Source organism: Capra hircus, chromosome 19 (genome assembly GCF_001704415.2).
Source record: "Capra hircus breed San Clemente chromosome 19, ASM170441v1, whole genome shotgun sequence".
Lineage (NCBI taxonomy): Eukaryota > Metazoa > Chordata > Mammalia > Artiodactyla > Bovidae > Capra > Capra hircus.
This window is the reverse complement of record NC_030826.1, coordinates 55,623,721-55,640,864: the sequence shown is the minus strand read 5'-3', so window position 1 is coordinate 55,640,864 and position 17,144 is coordinate 55,623,721. Positions and strand designations below refer to the sequence as shown.

The 17,144-nt window shown below is 50.5% G+C and overlaps 1 protein-coding gene and 4 non-coding genes across 6 annotated transcripts; 3 read left to right on the top strand and 2 right to left on the bottom strand.

The window, feature by feature from the left end:
• On the top strand, positions 2 to 7,029 carry MRPL58 (mitochondrial ribosomal protein L58). 2 transcript variants are annotated; one of them, XM_018063840.1, is made up of 6 exons: positions 2 to 229; positions 3,017 to 3,053; positions 5,170 to 5,229; positions 6,142 to 6,224; positions 6,318 to 6,487; positions 6,706 to 7,029. In XM_018063840.1, exons 1-6 carry the CDS (start codon positions 44 to 46, stop codon positions 6,788 to 6,790), a joined length of 621 nt encoding a protein of 206 aa, XP_017919329.1. In that variant the 5' UTR covers positions 2 to 43; the 3' UTR covers positions 6,791 to 7,029. The 2 variants fall into 2 exon arrangements, with proteins under 2 accessions (XP_017919329.1, XP_017919330.1); XM_018063841.1 differs by having other exon boundaries at positions 7 to 142.
• On the top strand, positions 13,686 to 13,758 carry TRNAR-CCU. The gene has a single exon. It is a non-coding gene; the product is annotated as a tRNA-Arg (tRNA).
• On the bottom strand, positions 14,188 to 14,260 carry TRNAR-CCU. Its single transcript has one exon. It is a non-coding gene; the product is annotated as a tRNA-Arg (tRNA).
• On the bottom strand, positions 14,583 to 14,655 carry TRNAR-UCG. Its single transcript has one exon. It is a non-coding gene; the product is annotated as a tRNA-Arg (tRNA).
• On the top strand, positions 15,123 to 15,195 carry TRNAR-CCU. The gene has a single exon. It is a non-coding gene; the product is annotated as a tRNA-Arg (tRNA).

Sequence of the window (17,144 nt, the reverse complement as noted above, 5' to 3'; positions counted from 1 at the left end):
CGCGAGAGGAAGAACACACCGGAAGCGGCCCCGAGGGCCGAACATGGCGGCCGCCAGGTGCCTGCGCTGGGGTCTGAGCCGAGCCGAGGCCTGCCTGCTGCCGCCGCCCACGCGCTGCTGCCACCGGGCTCTGCACAGACAGGTAGCGGGCACCGAATTCCGGAGCGCTTACAGCCTGGACAAGCTCTACCCGGAATCGCGGGGTGCGGACACCGCCTGGAGGGTCCCGGTGAGCCAGGAGGGCCGGCCTGAAGGGGCGTTTCCTGGACTCGCCGGGCGACGCCGGGGAGCCAGGGCCCCACGCGCGAGACGAGCGGCTGGTCCGGGGGCAGACGCGCTCAGACGCGGCGGTTGCCGCGAGCCGAGGCCGGTTGCCCGAGCAACCGCAGGTTGGGGCGGTGGAGCGGATGGCGTCACCCGGTGTCGCCTGAGGTGTGCGGGCGCCGGGAGGGCACGCTGGCTCCGCTTCTTCGAAGACCATCAGCGTTTCCTCCTTCATTTTCCGTCTCTCAGACTCACATTCTTGTCCTCAGGGAAAACTGCCCTCCAAGGCGGACAGTTAATGCAGGAAGCTGCCAAGTAGCTCCCTTTGGGAGCCGTTTGCCGAGTTACGCGGTCCCCGGCCTCCAGCACGCCTGAGGAAACAGGGCTTCTGGTCGCTTCCTTAGGATGCTCGCTGTGTGCAAGCGCTGTATCAGGGCCCGGGGCAGGAAAATGAGGACGCGCCCAGTTCTGCTAAGTTTCCACCTACGGGACTGGAAGAGAGCGTTCTGTCAATCACTCGCTCGTTCAACAAACTTGTGTTGAAAGCATGCTGTGTACACTGTGCTGGGCATGGGGATAGAGTAGTGACCAAAGCACAAAAATCATAATGCTAGTTACCTTATCTGCTAATGAAGGGAGACCAGCAACAAATAAAAGCAGTCATAGAGAGTACGTGACACGTACCTTGGAGAAAATAAAGCCCAGAAGGAAGGAGTGCTAAGGTCGGGGCTGGGGTTACAGTAGTTTGTTTGTTTTGGGGGGGGTTACAGTTTTAAGAAGGGTTGTCTGAGGAGGCCTCTGAGGTGATGCTGGAGTAAGGACATGGAAGGAACACGGCAGCAACCCATGAGAAGAGGGGCTTTCCTTGTGGAGGGACCAGCAAGTGCCACCCTCTCAAGGGGTAGCATGTTCATCTGGTTCAAGGAACAGCAAGCAGGCCAGTGTGGCTGAGCAGGGGAGTCAGAGATGAAACTAAAGAAAGGGGTGAGGGGAGGTCTGTTTATAGGGCTCATGGGCATTTAGCTTTACTCTGAATGTGATGGAGGCAGAAGAGTGGGATGATCCTAATTAATTTTGCAAAGATCATTCTTCTAGAGAATAGACTGCAAAACGGCAAGGACAGGAAGACCAGTGAGGAGATCACAGTAATACAAGCAACAGATGATAAGCAGGGGGACTTCCCTGGTGGTCCAGTGGCTAAGACACAGCATTTCCGGTGCAGGGGGCCCAGGTTTGATCCCTGGTCAAAGAACTATTAACAGATCCCACATGCCGCAACTAAGACCCAATGCAGAAAAAAAAAAAAAAAAAAAAGATGAGAAGCAGGGTGGAAGCAATAGGAGTCATGAGACTTGGTCAGGTTCTAGATAAGTTTTAAAGGGAAAGCCCACAGAAGTTCTAATGGATTTTCTAGGAGAAGTGTGAAATGAGAGAGGAACTGAAGTCTAGGGCACTGAGCAATGTAAAGATTGAGTTGCCGTTAATTGAGATGAGAGAGTGGCAGTAACATTCGTTTGTCTTTTCACTCACTCAACGAAAAGTGTCTGTGCACCAACTGTGTCAGAAACTGTTTCAAGCATTGCAGATACAGCCTCAATAAACTAGTTCCCACCTCATGAAGCTTACGTTCTAACAGAAGGAGCAGGTGGTAAAGAAATGAGGAAAACGCGTCAGAGAGTGTGAAGTAATGACCTGACTGGAGGGCTTTGACATGAGAGCCAGGGAGCTGCTTCCGGCTGCCAGGAAGGGAAGTCTTCTTTGAGGAGGTGGAGATTTGAGGCATCAGTTAGGCACCTGAGAGGAGACATCAAATAGCAGTGGGCTCTGCGGACATGGGGTTGGAGAAAGAGGTTTCAGTTTGAGCCAGAATTATCACCAAGGATGATATTTTCAAAGGAGATGGGTGGAATGTTCTAGGGAAAGAGTAAGAGAAGAGGAAGGCTCTCAGGGACATTTCAGTGTTTCAGGTTTGCAAAGAGCAAGCAGAGGAGAGTGAAGAAAGTCACAGGGAGGTGAGAGGAAACTGGAGAGGCCAGCTCAGAAGAGGGAAGAGCGCGGGTGAAAGAGGGCACCGCCCTGGGTCTCCAGCACTGCCGACGGGGAGTACGCTGAGGATTTCACTGCCAGATAATTCTAAGATGAAAAGGGATGAAGGACAGCAGGGACAAGTAAAGCGCCTTTGAGCTTGGGAGGCCAGAAGAGCCTCCAAATGGGTGATGTTTGCACTGGGCCCATGGACGGGAGGATTTAAGGCCACAGAGGAACGACTCAGGAGAGATGTGGGGCGGGAGGTCCTGGAGTGAGTAGATCAGCTTGACACAAACCCTCAGGGCCCCTGTGCTGGTCACTGTTGAAGGCAGACAGCCCCGCACTCGGGCCTCCCATGTCTGCGTCTCGTGGTTGGGGGGCAGAGTGTGTTTCTCGGAGTCTCCCTGATGCTCATGTACTGTAGCCCCTTCCCTCCGAGGCTGCTGACGGTGCTAACCCTAGCTGAGTGAGCTGGGGTGCAGGGCAGGCGGCAGGGAGGACTGGAGAAGTCAGTCCCATTTCCTGGAGGAGTGTTTGTGAGGCGGTACCTCTGGAGCTTGGGGAAGCTTTTTCTGCCCTCTCGACAAGATTTAGCTGGAGACCTGAAAATAGCTGTATTGTCTTCACGTTGTAACTTTACATCATTTCCTTTTTGTCTCTCTGGACCAGTTAGGAGTCGCTCCGCAGCTAATATTCACCTGACACTGTGTATGTTTCATTACAGGGCAACGCAAAGCAAGGCAATGATGACATTCCTGTAGGTGAGTGGTTTTGTTTCACAGAAAAAAACCCGATCGTTTCCTCCCTCTGTCACGCATTCCTCCCCAGCCCAGTGAAAGTAAAGAAGCCATCTTTGAGGGTGCAGAAGGGGAATCCTTGCAGCATTGTTGAGAAGACGAAGGAAACAGAAAGTGATGAGGCAGCCCCCCCGGAGCACTGGGCAGCCCCCAGCACACGTGGAGAGCTCTTGATGGGCTGGGGACCTGGAACAGTCTACACTAGATGAACTGGTCACTTTCTGAAAAAAGTCAGGTATAGAAGCATCTCTACAATGAGCTGCCGTTTGTGCCTTACTTGTATGTCTGTCTATCTGAGGCACGTATTTCTGGATGTCCACATGGGTTTGAAGGATGTGGAGGGCACTGGATACAGGGGTGCCCCGAGGGGGGAGCGGAGACAAACTTGGGAACTTGGTGTCTGGGAAACAGGAGTGAGGACTTCTCCCTGTAAACCATTTGCATAACTTCAAAGGTTTGTGCCCATCAAGCCTAAGATGTGGTCTGTAAAGAAACAAGCGGGCCTCTTGAGAGTCAAAGAGTTTCTGGCACCCACAGACAGTGAAAGGAGAGCCGCCAAAGGTGCCGGCTCAAGGTGACCCCGAAACAAGGAGGCCAGGTGACCACGGTCTAAAGCAGAGGAGCCGGCAGCCTGCTGCTGCTCAGTAGTTTAAAGCCGGCATGCGTGCCCTGTGGCAGGAGGAGGCAGAGAACCAGGGATAACAGAGCCTGTCTCCTGACAGCCTGGGCAGACGGGCAGGCAGTGGGAATGGCCAGTCACTGTTTCCTCTTCACCTGCCTCTGAGAGGGTCACAAGCCTCTGCAGACGCTGATGAGGCGCCCCCCCCCCCCCGACACACACACACAACCGCAGGCATTCATCACCTGTTGGGAAAAATAAGTTCATTTGATTTTTTCAAAGGATGGAAAACCTCTCAGAAGCTGTCCGGAGATGTCCCCACTCCCACTGAGGCCTGCTCCCCACAAGCACGGGGCCACAGTGTTCCTTGAGCCCCTGTAGCCCACCCTCCTGAAACTTGCCCACTGCCATGCCTCCCTGGCTCTCCTCAGACATTGTGAGGCTGCTTTTCATGAATTATAAAAGTAGAAGGGATGGAGAAGGAAATGGCAACCCACCCCAGTATTCCTGCCTGGGAAATCCCCTGGACAGAGGAGCCTGGTGGGCTATAGTCCATGTGGTCGCAAAAAGTCAAACATGACTTAGCAACTGAACAACAACAACACATCGTCAGGCAGATTGTGGTCTGGGGAGATACTTCCTGATGGAAATGTGGTATAAAGTGGAGAGTGAAGTGACCTGGCAATATGGAGTATAGAGTTCTGTAAGAAATGAAAATTGGTGTATAGAATAATAGTTGCAAATATTCAAACAATAAAGTCTTAGTTGCTCAGTTGGGTCCAATTCTTTGGGACCCCATGGACTGTAGCCCGCCAGGCTCCTCTGTCCGTGGGATTCTCCAGAAAAGAATACTGGAGTGGGTTGCCATGCCCTTCTCCAAGGGATCTTCCACACCCAAGGATTGAACCTGGGTCTCCTGCATTGCAGGCAGATTCTTTACAGTCTGAGCCACCAGGGACGCTCATTCAAACAATAAAATTCGTGGCTAAAGGAAAAAAAAGGAAGGAGAAGGAAGCAACCTCAGTTTACAGATTCAAAACAAAACCAAGACACATGGAAGCAGCGAGGCTTTGCTGGGGTCACAGAGTCAGCCTGTGCTGAGCCGGGGTTAGAAGACGGGACTCCCAGCTGCAAGTGGAGTGCTAATTGACCCAGCAGGTGTTCTCATCACTGACACAGGCTCGGCCCAGGGACGCGCATGGAACACGTGAGGAAGGACACACATCTGCCAGCCGGTGCTCCACGACCACTGCATTTCGAAATACAACTGAAATTCAGTTTGTCCCTCCATTTGGGCTTTTGAAAGGGTCTTTGCTTTAAAACAAACAGCAAAAAGTGAGGGCAGTCAGATCTAGCGGAGCGTGCTAGACCAGGAGTGGACAACCTGGGTCGTGATTTTACATCCGCTGCTGTCTCCGGCCTTGGGGAAATCACCGTGATGGTGTGCGTGCTGTTTTTCAGATCGCTTGACAATTTCTTACTGTCGGAGCAGTGGTCCTGGGGGCCAGAACGTTAACAAAGGTACGAGGTGCCTTCTTTTCTTAAGCGTGTAGCTGAGAGATGGGCTTGAGGATTCTGTGTTTACATTCATGTGGAAATAAAGGGATTTTTTTTTTTCCAGAAACTTAAATACTGCCAGTTTATATAATAGCCCCCTTTATTCTTTTGAATATGGTCTGATCCTCGGACTCCCAGCTGCGGGTTGCCAGGACTGGGGTCGGTCTGGGGGTCTGAACAAAGGGACCGCACAGTGTGAGTTGGCAGCCAGCTCCCAGAACAGATTCCTTCATTCTTGGTGGGACTCGCGCCCCCTCCCCCGCCGCATTCTTGGCAGAACCCAGTAAACTGTGAGAGAAAGAAACCGCTGGGCGTTTCATTCCTGGAAGTTTGGGTTCTTTTGCTTGTTTTCTAACTTTATATTGGAGTATAGCCGATTAATAAGGTCTGATAGTTTCAGTTGCACAGCAAAGAGACTTAGCCATCATATCCATGTATCCATTCTCTCCCAAACTCGCCTCCGTCAGAGTTCCCTGTGCTGTGCAGTAGGTCCTGGTCGGTTATCCACTTACCTGGAAGTTTGTTTGTGTTTTATTAAATATTTATTTATTTAGCTGTGCCAGGTCTTAGTTGTGGCATGTGGGATCTAGTTCCCCCACCGGGAATCAAACCTGGGCCCCCTGCCTTGGGAGCTTAGAGTCTTAACCCCGGACCACCTGGGAAGTCCCGGAAGTTTATTTTTGTCCGGAAGCACCTCACTGTCCTGGCAGGCTCATTCCACGGCCAAGTTGGTCTCCTCGAGTTCACACAGGACGGGAGCATCCCTGGGTGGGCGTCTCACCTCCCTGTGGTTCAGAGTCCAGTGATCACCAGCCACCCAGATGCTGAGGGTGCCTGAGCGTCTCAGTGACCCTCACTCCCTCCCTTTATCGACAGTGAACTCCAAGGCCGAAGTCAGGTTCCACCTGGCGAGCGCCGACTGGATCGCAGAGCCCGTGCGGCAGAAGATGGCCCTCACGGTAAACCGCCAGCCCCTGCTCTCCCCGTTAACTCCTCAATCTCTTCGAAACCTCTTCTCTGCAGAACTCTGGTTTTGCCTTTGTCTTCCACAGCACAAAAATAAGATCAACAGGGCGGGAGAGCTGATCCTCACGTCTGAATGCAGCCGCTATCAGTTCCGAAACCTGGCAGATTGCCTCCAGAAGATTCGAGACATGATTGCCGAGGCCAGCCAGCCAGCCACGGAGCCGTCCAAAGAAGATGCTGCACTTCAGAAACTCAGGTCCTTCAGAACATGCCCCAAGCTTCTGTAAACTGATTCATGCGGGCGAGGGGGCCACACAGGGAAAGGAGGGGGGAGAGGCCCGAGACTGGCCAGCGGGCAGATGGACCTCAAGTGGAGGCCCCAGCCCGGCACCTGCTGCCTTGGTGCCAGGTCCTCTCACCACCTTGAGAGGCTCTGATTGGGCATCTGGGCATAACTGTGTTCTTTGTTTTCAGGATAGAAAACATGAATCGCGAAAGGCTCCGAAAAAAGAGAATAAACTCTGCCATCAAGACAAGCAGGAGGGTCGATGTGGACTGAAAGCATCCCCTCGAGCTGGCGGAGCCCCTCTTCAGGGCGCCCAGGCGGCTTGGGCACCATCAGGAGACCAGTGTCTGCTCAAGCCAGTGGTCGTCTGTCACGTCGGAACCGCCCCAAGAACGTCCATCGGGAATGAGAGTCGTAGGCCCTGGTCGCCGAGGTCTTTAGAGGCAATCACCATGTTGACGCACCGTCATTATCCATTTACTATGTTAGTTGCAATAAAATTCTAAACTCAGCAGGCTTCCCCTTCTCATTCAGAATGCATCAGGACAGAATTCCTACCTTTTCTCTCAGTTGAAATCTGCCTGATAGTTACTGACCAGTACTGACTGTACAGTCCAGAGGGGCACAGAGGGGTGAACTGTGGGGTCAGCCCTCAGGAACACAAGGGCGGAAGGGCTGAGCCAGGTGGGTGGGCATCCGAGCTGGGCCTGGAGGCGGGTGTGGAATGTTGATCAGGAGAGAGCCGGGAGGACATGCTGGGTGAGGGGAACGGTGTGAATAAAGGAGACCAGAGAGCAGGCTGGGGCGGCGGAGCTGAGGAGGAATCTGTCGAATGAGGGATCTGTGTGGGGCCTTGAGATGAGGCTGGAGAGGGAGACAGAAGTTCACGGTGAAGAATCTGGAGTTCAAGTGGAGAAGTTTAGGTTCTAAGATGTGGGTAGTAAGCCACTGAGGGCCTTGAGTGGGAAGGAGTGTAGTATATTAGGTGCTACTGCAGGCTGTGGGCTTTTGGAGATAGGAAAAAAATGAGTTGGGGGACTTTGCTGGGGGTCCAACAGTTAAGACTCTGAGCTTCCACTGTAGAGCGGTGTGGGTTTGATTCCCTAGTCAGGGAACTAAGATAGGTCACCTGGTAAAGAATCCGCCCACAATGCAGGAGACCTGGGTTCGATCCCTGGGTTGGGAAGATCCCCTGAGGAAGGGAAAAGCTACCCACTCCAGTATTCTGGCCTGGAGAATTCCATGGGGTCGCAAAGAATTGGACACAGGACTGAACGACTTGCACTTCAGGGAACTAAGATCCCACATGTCATGTGATATGGCCAAAAATTTTTTTTAAAAAGAGTTGGCACTGGAAAGAGGTTCTTGAGATCCTATTGTATGGGAAAGCACCCAGTTCAGTATACCAACTTCAGATTTCCCAGACATGTATGGATTCTCAGAACGTTCTCTGTTACGTTGATGTAGTTTATTCCTTTGACAGCTGACTGCGCTGTGATGCTCTAAATGCAAGATTGAGAACTGTAGTATGTACACTTCATGTGAACAGGGACCTCGTCATTCATGGGAATGTAAACGGGAGAGTCCTTGATAAATGACATGAAATTGCAATGTGGAGGACAGGGTTAAGGGACTCAGAGCCCAGTAGGGAGCTGAGGCTCATATGTGAGGAAGTGCAACATTCTTTGGTTCATTAATTCAACAAATACTGAATACCAGGCACTGGGTAAGGTCCTGAGGAATCAGCAGTGAACAAAAGTCCTTTCTCCCAGAGAACTCACCTTCAATCAGAATGATAAAAGCTGAGAAGCAAAATGATTCTTGTTAGGGTAACATGACCTAAAACATGATAACACAAGGAAGGTCTAAATAGTTTTGGGGAGTAACTGGTTCCAGCTGGAGGGTCAGTGAAGTACTTGAGGTGCTTCAGATGGGCCTGAAGGAGGGGGAGGGCTGGCCATGCAAGCACAGTAAGAAGCTTATCGCCTGGAGACCCCGTGGTGGCCAAGGGCCCTGCCTGCGGTGGGGACGGTGAACCATCACACGGAGAGAACGGGCTGTGAAGCCAGCTGCCCCGGGGTCAGCTCCTGACCAGCACCACTCCCAGCTGTGGGGCCTCCGGGAAACTACTCAGCCTCTCTGAACCTTAGCTTTTGTTGCTGTTCAGTGCAAAAGTAGGAAGTCAAGAAATACCTGGAGTAACAGGCATGTTTGGCCTTGAAGCAGGGCAAAGGCTAATAGAGTTTTGCCAAGAGAATGCACTGGTCATACCAAACACCCTCTTCCAACAACACAAGAGACAACAACACGGACATCACCAGATGGTCAATACTGAAATCACATTGATTATACTCTTTGCAGCCAAAGATGGAGAAGCTCTATACAGTCAGCAAAAACAAGACCGAGAGCTGACTCAGATCATGACCCCCTTATTGCCAAATTCAGACTTAAATTGAAAGAAGTAGGGAAAACTACTAGACCATTCAGGTATGACCTAAATCAAATCCCTTACAATTATACAGTGGAAGTGAGAAATAGATTCGAGGGATTAGAGCTGACAGAGTGCCTGAAGAACTATGGATGGAGGTTCGTGACATTGTACAAGAGGCAGGGATCAAGACCATCCCCAAGAAAAAGAAACACAAAAAGGCAAAATGGCTGTCTGAGGAGGCCTTACAAATAGCTGAGAAAAGAAGTAAAAGGCAAAGGAGAAAAGGAAAGATAAACCCATTTGAATGTCAAGTTCCAAAGAATAGCAAGGAGAGATAAGAAAGCCTTCCTCAGCGATCAGTGCAAAGAAATAGAGAAAAACAATAAAATGGGAAAGACTAGAGACCTCTTGAAGAAAATTAAAGATACCAAGGGAACATTCGTGCAAAGATGGGCACAATAAAGGACAGAAATGGTATGGACCTAACAGAAGCAGAAGATATTAAGAAAAGGTGACGAGAATACACAGAACTATACAAAAAAGATCTTCATGACCCAGATAACCACGATGGTGTGATCACTTGCCTAGAGCCAGACATCCTGGAATGCAAAGTCAAGTGGGCCTTAGGAAGCATCACTATGAACAAAGCTAGAGGAGGTGATGAAATTCCAGCTGAGCTATTTCAAATCCTAAAAGATGATGCTGTGAAAGTGCTGCACTCAATATGCCAGCAAATTTGGAAAAATCAGCAGCGGCCATGGGACTAGAAAAGTTCAGTTTCATTCCAATCCCAAAGAAAAGCAATGCCGAAGAATGTTCAAACTAGTGCACAATTGCACTCATCTCACACGTAATGCTCAAAATTCTCCAAGCCAGGCTTCAACTGTACGTGAACCGTGAACTTCCATATGTCCAAGACGGATTTAGAAAAGGCAGAGGAACCAGAGATCAAATTGCCAACATCCGCTGGATCATGGAAAAAGCAAGAGAGTTCCAGAAAAACATCTGTTTCTGCTTTATTGACTATGCCAAAGCCTTTGACTGTGTGGATCACAATAAACTGTGGAAATTCTGAAAGAGATGGGAATACCAGACCACCTGACCTGCCTCTTGAGAAATCTGTATGCAGGTCAGGAAGCAACAGTTAGAACTGGACATGGAACAACCGACTGGTTCCAAATAGGAAAAGCAGTACGTCAGTTCAGTTCAGTTCAGTTCAGTCGCTCAGTCGTGTCCGACTCTTTGCGATCCCATGAATCGCAGCACGCCAGGCCTCTCTGTCTATCACCATCTCCCGGAGCTCACTCAGATTCATGTCCATCGAGTCGGTGATGCCATCCAGCCATCTCATCCTCGGTCATCCCCTTCTCCTTCTGCCCCCAATCCCTCCCAGCATCAGAGTCTTTTCCAATGAGTCAACTCTTCGCATGAGGTGGCCAAAGTACTGGAGCTTCAGCTTTAGCATCATTCCTTGCAAAGAAATCCCAGGGTTGATCTCCTTCAGGATGGACTGGTTGGATCTCCTTGCAGTCCAAGGGACTCTCAAGAGTCTTCTCCAACACCACAGTTCAAAAGCATCAATTCTTCGGCGCTCAGCTTTCTTCACAGCGCAACTCTCACATCCATACATGACCACTGGAAAAACCATAGCCTTGACTAGATGGACCTTAGTCGGCAAAGTAATGTCTCTGCTTTTGAATATACTATTTAGGTTGCTCATAACTTTTCTTCCAAGGAGTAAGAGTCTTAATTTCATGGCTGCAGTCACCATCTGCAGTGATTTTGGAGCCCCCCCCAAATAAAGTCTGACACTGTTACTACTGTTTCCCCATCTATTTCCCATGAAGTGATGGGAACGGATACCATGATCTTCGTTTTCTGAATGTTGAGCTTTAAGCCAACTTTTTCGCTCTCCTCTTTCACTTTCATCAAGAGGCTCTTTAGTTCTTCACTTTCTGCCATAAGGGTGGTGTCATCTGCATATCTGAGGTTATTGATATTTCTCCTGGCAATCTTGATTCCAGCTTGTGTTTCTTCCAGTCCACCGTTTCTCATGATGTACTCTGCATATAAGTTAAATAAGCAGGGTGACAATATACAGCCTTGATGTACTCCTTTTCCTATTTGGAACCAGTCTGTTGCTCCATGTCCAGTTCTAACTGTTGCTTCCTGACCTGCATACAGTGTATATTGTCACCCTGCTTATTTAACTTATATGCAGAGTACATCATGAGAAACGCTGGGCTGGAAGAAACACAAGCTGGAATCAAGATTGCCAGGAGAAATATCAATAACCTCAGATATGCAGATGACACCACCCTTATGGCAGAAAGTGAAGAACTAAAGAGCCTCTTGATGAAAGTGAAAGAGGAGAGTGAAAAAGTTGGCTTAAAGCTAAACATTCAGAAAACGAAGATCATGGCATCTGGTCCCATCACTTCATGGGAAATAGATGGAGAAACAGTGGAAACAGTGTCAGACTTTATTTTGGGGGCTCCAAAATCACTGCAGATGGTTATTGCTGCCATGAAATTAAAAGACGCTCACTCCTTGGAAGAAAAGTTATGACCAACCTGGATAGCATATTAAAAAGCAGAGACATTACTTTGTCAACAAAGGTCCGTCTAGTCAAGGCTATGGTTTTCCTGCGGTCATGTATGGATGTGAGAGTTGGACTGTGAAGGAGGCTAAACGCCGAAGAATTGATGCTTTTGAACTGTGGTGCTGGAGAAGACTCTTGAGAGTCCCTTGGACTGCAAGGAGGTCCAACCAGTCCATCCCGAAGGAGACCAGCCCTGGGATTTCTTTGGAAGGACTGATGCTAAAGCTGAAACTCCAATACTTTGGCCACCTCATGCGAAGAGTTGACTCATTGGAAAAGACTCTGATGCTGGGAGGGATTGGGGGCAGAAGGAGAAGGGGATGACCGAGGATGAGACGGCTGGATGGCATCACCGACTCGATGGACGTGGGTTTGGGTGAACTCCGAGAGTTGGTGATGGACAGGGAGGCCTGGTGTGCTGCGATTCATGGGCTCACAAAGAGTCGGACACGACTGAGCGACTGAACTGAACTGAACTGAACGCATATATATGAAATCTAGAAAAATGGTTCTGAAGAATCTATTTGCAGGTCAGGAATACACACACAGATGTAAAAACAGACTTGTGGACACAGCGCAGGAAGGAGAGGGTGGGATGAATTGAGAGTAGCCTTGAAACATACACATTACCCTACATAAAATAGATAGCCAGTGGGGAGTTGTGTAACACAGGGAGCTCAACCAGGTGCCCTGCGACAACCTAGAGGAGTGGGATGCGGTAGGGGGCAGGAGGGAGGTTCCAGAAGGAGGGGATATATGTATGCGAACTGAAGTGAAGTCAGTTAGTCGTGTCCAACTCTTTGTGACCACATGGACTGTAGCCTACCAGGTTCCTCAGTCCATGGGATTTTCCAGGCAAGAGTACTCGAGTGGGTTGCCATTTCCTTCTCCAGGGGATCCTCCCCACCCAGGGATCAAACCTGGGTCTCCTGCGTTACCTATGGCTGATTCATGTCCATGAATGGTAGAAACCAACACAACATTGTAAAGCAATTATCCTCCAATTAAAAACAGCAACAACAAGAAGATGAGGGCAGAAGAATGAACATGGGTGGACCTCATAGATACAGTGATGAGCCACAGAGGTCAAACTGTAAGAGTATGATTCGTTTTTACAAAGTTCAAATCAGGCAAAACTGCCTTATGGCCTTGAGAGTCAGGGAAGTATTTATCCTGGGGGCAGTGGGGAGGAAGCAGAAGGGAGCCTTCAGGGGCGCTGGAAAGTTCTGTATCTCCTCCAGCCATGACCTTGAGATATGTACACCTTACTGCATGGATGTTACACTTCAATAAGCAGACCAATTAGTTAACTGAAAGGAGGACAGGCTCAAGGAAGGAGACTGGAGCCAGGTGGGGGTACATTCCTCTTTCTTGTTGGTATTACGGGTTTGTGCAGACTCTGTAAGTGGGAGAGAGAAAGAAAAAAGAACGTCTCCAAGTCCCTGAGAGCTAAGATCTCAACGCAAGCACAGGCCGGGAGTAGACAGTGACTGCCCTGGGCTGACTCTCCTTCCCTTACAATGTTCCAATAGGTATGGATTTTAGTAGTGGGGTTTCAACATGTGTAACATTTTAAAATGTGCTTTTTCTGTATTTGTATTCCCTTTTGTATAACAGTCCTAAAGAAACAAGATATCAAAGTGTCTAGTTGGGTGATCCATTTCTTTTCGCTCTATTCTGAAATTGCCTACCTATATATTTCTACTATCAAGACTGGAAGGAAGTGTTCCTTCCGGTTGTACATTGTTTCACGACGGGGGAGAGCGTTACTGTTTCTGTTTCAGGACTCGTGCTTGAGATGAGTTAGCTCTTGTTCACTTCCTGCACTTATCTATGACGGTAAAATTTGGAAATGCCTCCAAACCTCAGCTTTCGCCCGCCACCCATAGTCTTAGGTGTCCAGGCAGAATCAGCGCCGCCCTCCCAGCACCCGGTGCTTGCCAGTGCGGCTCACAGGGGCGGCAGTTCACTTCCCACCATGCTTCTTCCTCGCGGGTTCCGTGAGCATCCGAGGTCTCGGTTTGGCGCGGCCCGGGCACCGCATCCTAGGGCGTTTGCCTCGCTAGGCCGTGCTTTGCAAGGCCCTGGGTCGGACCTCCTACTAGAGGCAGAGATGTCGCAAAAACGAGCCGCAGGCCCCAGTGGCCTAATGGATAAGGCACTGGCCTCCTAAGCCAGGGATTGTGGGTTCGAGTCCCACCTGGGGTAAAGCACCTTTTTGGTCCTTGCACCTAGAATCCACGTGCTAATAGTTCGCCGCTCGAAAGGCTCGGAACACACTGGGCTCCGGCCTGTGGGTGGAAAGCCGGCTAGATCCCAAAGCAGGAACCTGAAGAACCTCTGCCTCCCTGGAAGCCGCTGACTTTTGGACAGAGCACAGGCCGAGCGGACAAGGCGGGAGGACGGATGCGAGGTCACCAGGGTGGGAAGAGGGGGTGAGGGACACTGAGTCCCGGGCCGGGACGCGCCGACTATTTGACTGCAAACGACGCCGGGGTCAGCTGCACAGCAGAAGGCGAGCTGAGAGCAGTCGGGTGGGGCGCCCCTGAGTCCCCAGATCCCCAGGCTGCAACCTCGGAGGCTCGTTCTCTGCGGACGCAAAAGCTAACATGGGGCTAGGCGCGCCCGCCCCGACACCACCCCAGGTGGGACTCGAACCCACAATCCCTGGCTTAGGAGGCCAGTGCCTTATCCATTAGGCCACTGGGGCGCGACGGCCAGGATCGACCACGTGGTCCGTGGTAACGCGCAGCGGCGCGCGCACAGGCCTCAATCTGCCCTACGACAACACCGGCCGGACCGCGGACCCCGAGGACCAGGGCCGGGCCCGGGAAGCCTGCAGGACAAGCGGGGGGCGCGGGCGTGGGGCCACGCGAAAAGTTAAAACTTCACAGTGAGGCGAGACTGAGGACGATGACGGACGGCAAGGGGAAAGGGAACGCCTGAAGGAAGCAGAAACAGGGGGATGAAATCATGAAGAAAGCGGGTACGCATTTTTAAACTCGGGAGGAGTTGCTCGTCCAAAACGAAGCCGACCACGAAGGGACTCGAACCCTCAATCTTCTGATCCGAAGTCAGACGCCTTATCCGTTAGGCCACGCGGTCCCAGGGCCTACTGGTTCGCGGGAATATAGTTGAGCGCACCCTCCCGGAGGCGGCGTTGGCCCGAAGGAGAAAACCGTGCGCTTTTGGCCCCAGGGCGCGTCCTCGGGGCTGCAGAGCAACAGCCACGCTGCGCCAGCGCCGGGGCGGCCGCAGGTAGTTCCCACTTAGCGAGGACGGAGCATGCCCCAAGAAGTAGGGTGTTTGACTTCGGATTAAGCGTTTGCGCCCCTTCGTGGTCGAAACGCTTTAATCCTGAGAAGAGGGCGGCACTCTTGCGCCGCAACCAAACCCAGCCATTGCGCTTGTTTCAGGCTCTGAGACAGCGCGGGGCCTTCTCGCAGCTACTTCCATCGCCTGGGGCTCGTGTCCAATCGGACTTTGCACCTGGGAACTTCCGGGTTGACGTCACTACGCCGGTCTTCGGCGTCATAGTTCAAGAGACATGTGATCGGCGCCGTTTTCGTGAAGCCCCAGTGGCCTAATGGATAAGGCACTGGCCTCCTAAGCCAGGGATTGTGGGTTCGAGTCCCATCTGGGGTGGGGGTGGACAAACCACCAAAAACTCTCCTTTATATGCCTTCACGACCACCAGACGGCAAGATTTTCTCCTTCCTTCTGAGACCGTTTTCGTGTCTGTGGATGCCACTTTGCCGTTTCATTTTGATCGAGCCTGACTCTACTTTGAAAGGTAGACTGATATGAGCGCAAATGGTTCCCCATTTCGTGTTGCCTCTCTGGGTTGAGGTCTAAACAGTCACGTGGCGAACGGGCTCTGCCAGCTACGAATCCCTGTGCAAAAGAAGCGAGCGTGTTCAGTGCGAGTCCACCGCTGTGAAGTTAAAAGCAGACCACGCAGTAGCGCCCCCGTCCCTCCCTGGCCCTCGGAGACCCCAGTTAGAGACAGGCAGGCAGGATCGGGGTGGGCGCTGACCAGCTCCGTGCCCTTCGTTTGAGAGCGCGCCCACCAGTGCCCTGTGCTGCGGCGAGAAGGGGTGCAAGGAAGCTTGTGTTTGCACGGTCCTTGGACAGTGGAGGCGACAATGCCAGTCTCTTGTGTGCAGAGGGTTTTAAGCAGAGGAATAAGATAACTATATTTGCATTTTGGAAAGATCCCCTTGGCAGCACCTTAAAGAATGAATTAAAGACCACACTGTAAATCAACTATACTCCTACATATATGTATATTTTAAGAAGGAATTACAGGCAGGTGAGGGTATAGGCAGGGAGACCTCTTAGGGAGAGACTGTGTTTCAGGGAGGAAATGACCAAACCATGAATGGCGGCTCTAGCAGGTCCACGAACGATCTTTGCCTGAATAAACTACAGTTGACCCTGGATCAATTTAGGGATTAGGGCTGCCGACCCTCCTCAGTCAAATAATCTTGAGTTTAACTTTATACTCGGCTCTGTGCACCCGCAGGTTTAACTGACCTCAGATGGTGTAGTTCTGTAGTATGTATTAAAAAAAAAAAATCCACATATAAATGGTCCCAATCAGTTCCAACTTGTTTTAAGGGTCAACTGGACTTCATTAGGGGTTACAAAATAGCGATTTTCCTAATATTACTTTTCTTTTCACATTTATTAACTGGAATACTTTGTAAAGAACTTTTGTCATTAACTAGGTCTATTAGTTTATCCTGAAATACTTTTGTTTAAATTAAGACACGATAAATGCGAATTTTTTCCTTCAATGCCAGTTTTTACAGTAAGGAGTTGAAACCCTTGATATAGCCCATCTATCCATTTTTTAACTCTCTCCCTCTCCTTTTTTTCTTTTTTCTTTTTTTTTTTGCCACACCTCGGCTTCCAAGATTTTAGCTCCAGGACCAGGGATTGTACTCTGCTGAGCAGTGAAAGCACTGAATCCTGACCACTGAACCTCCAAGGAAGGTCCTAACTTTTTAAGGATGAACAGCTTGTACCTGGATTTTTAATTGACCCAGTTAGAAACTTTCCCTTCTAATAGAGGTATTTCCTGGAGAAGGCAATGACACCCAACTCCAGTACTCTTGCCTGGAAAATCCCATGGACGGAGGAGCATGGTGGGCTGCAGTCCATGGGGTCGCTAGAAATCGGACACGACTGAGCGGGTTCACTTTCACTTTTCACTTTCATGCATTGGAGAAGGAAATGGAAACCCACTCCAGTGTTCTTGCCTGGAGAATCCCAGGGACTGGGGAGCCTGGTAGGCTGCCGTCTCTGGGGTTGCAGAGTCGGACACGACTGAAGCGACTTAGCAGCAGCAGCAGAGGTATTTACTGATTCGTAATTATCCTAAGTGTGTTTGGTTCTGTGTTTATGCTACTTATGTTTTTGCTGATTTTACCTTTAACTGTTGCCATGTAGGAAGTACATCTCTCTCTCTAGTGATCTGAAAAGCACAATCCTATTTTACTAGTGATAATTTTTCATGTAAAATCAATGCATGCTCAATGCAAAAACTTCAAACAATTCAGGATATAAAACCTCAAAGTGCCCCCCCCCCC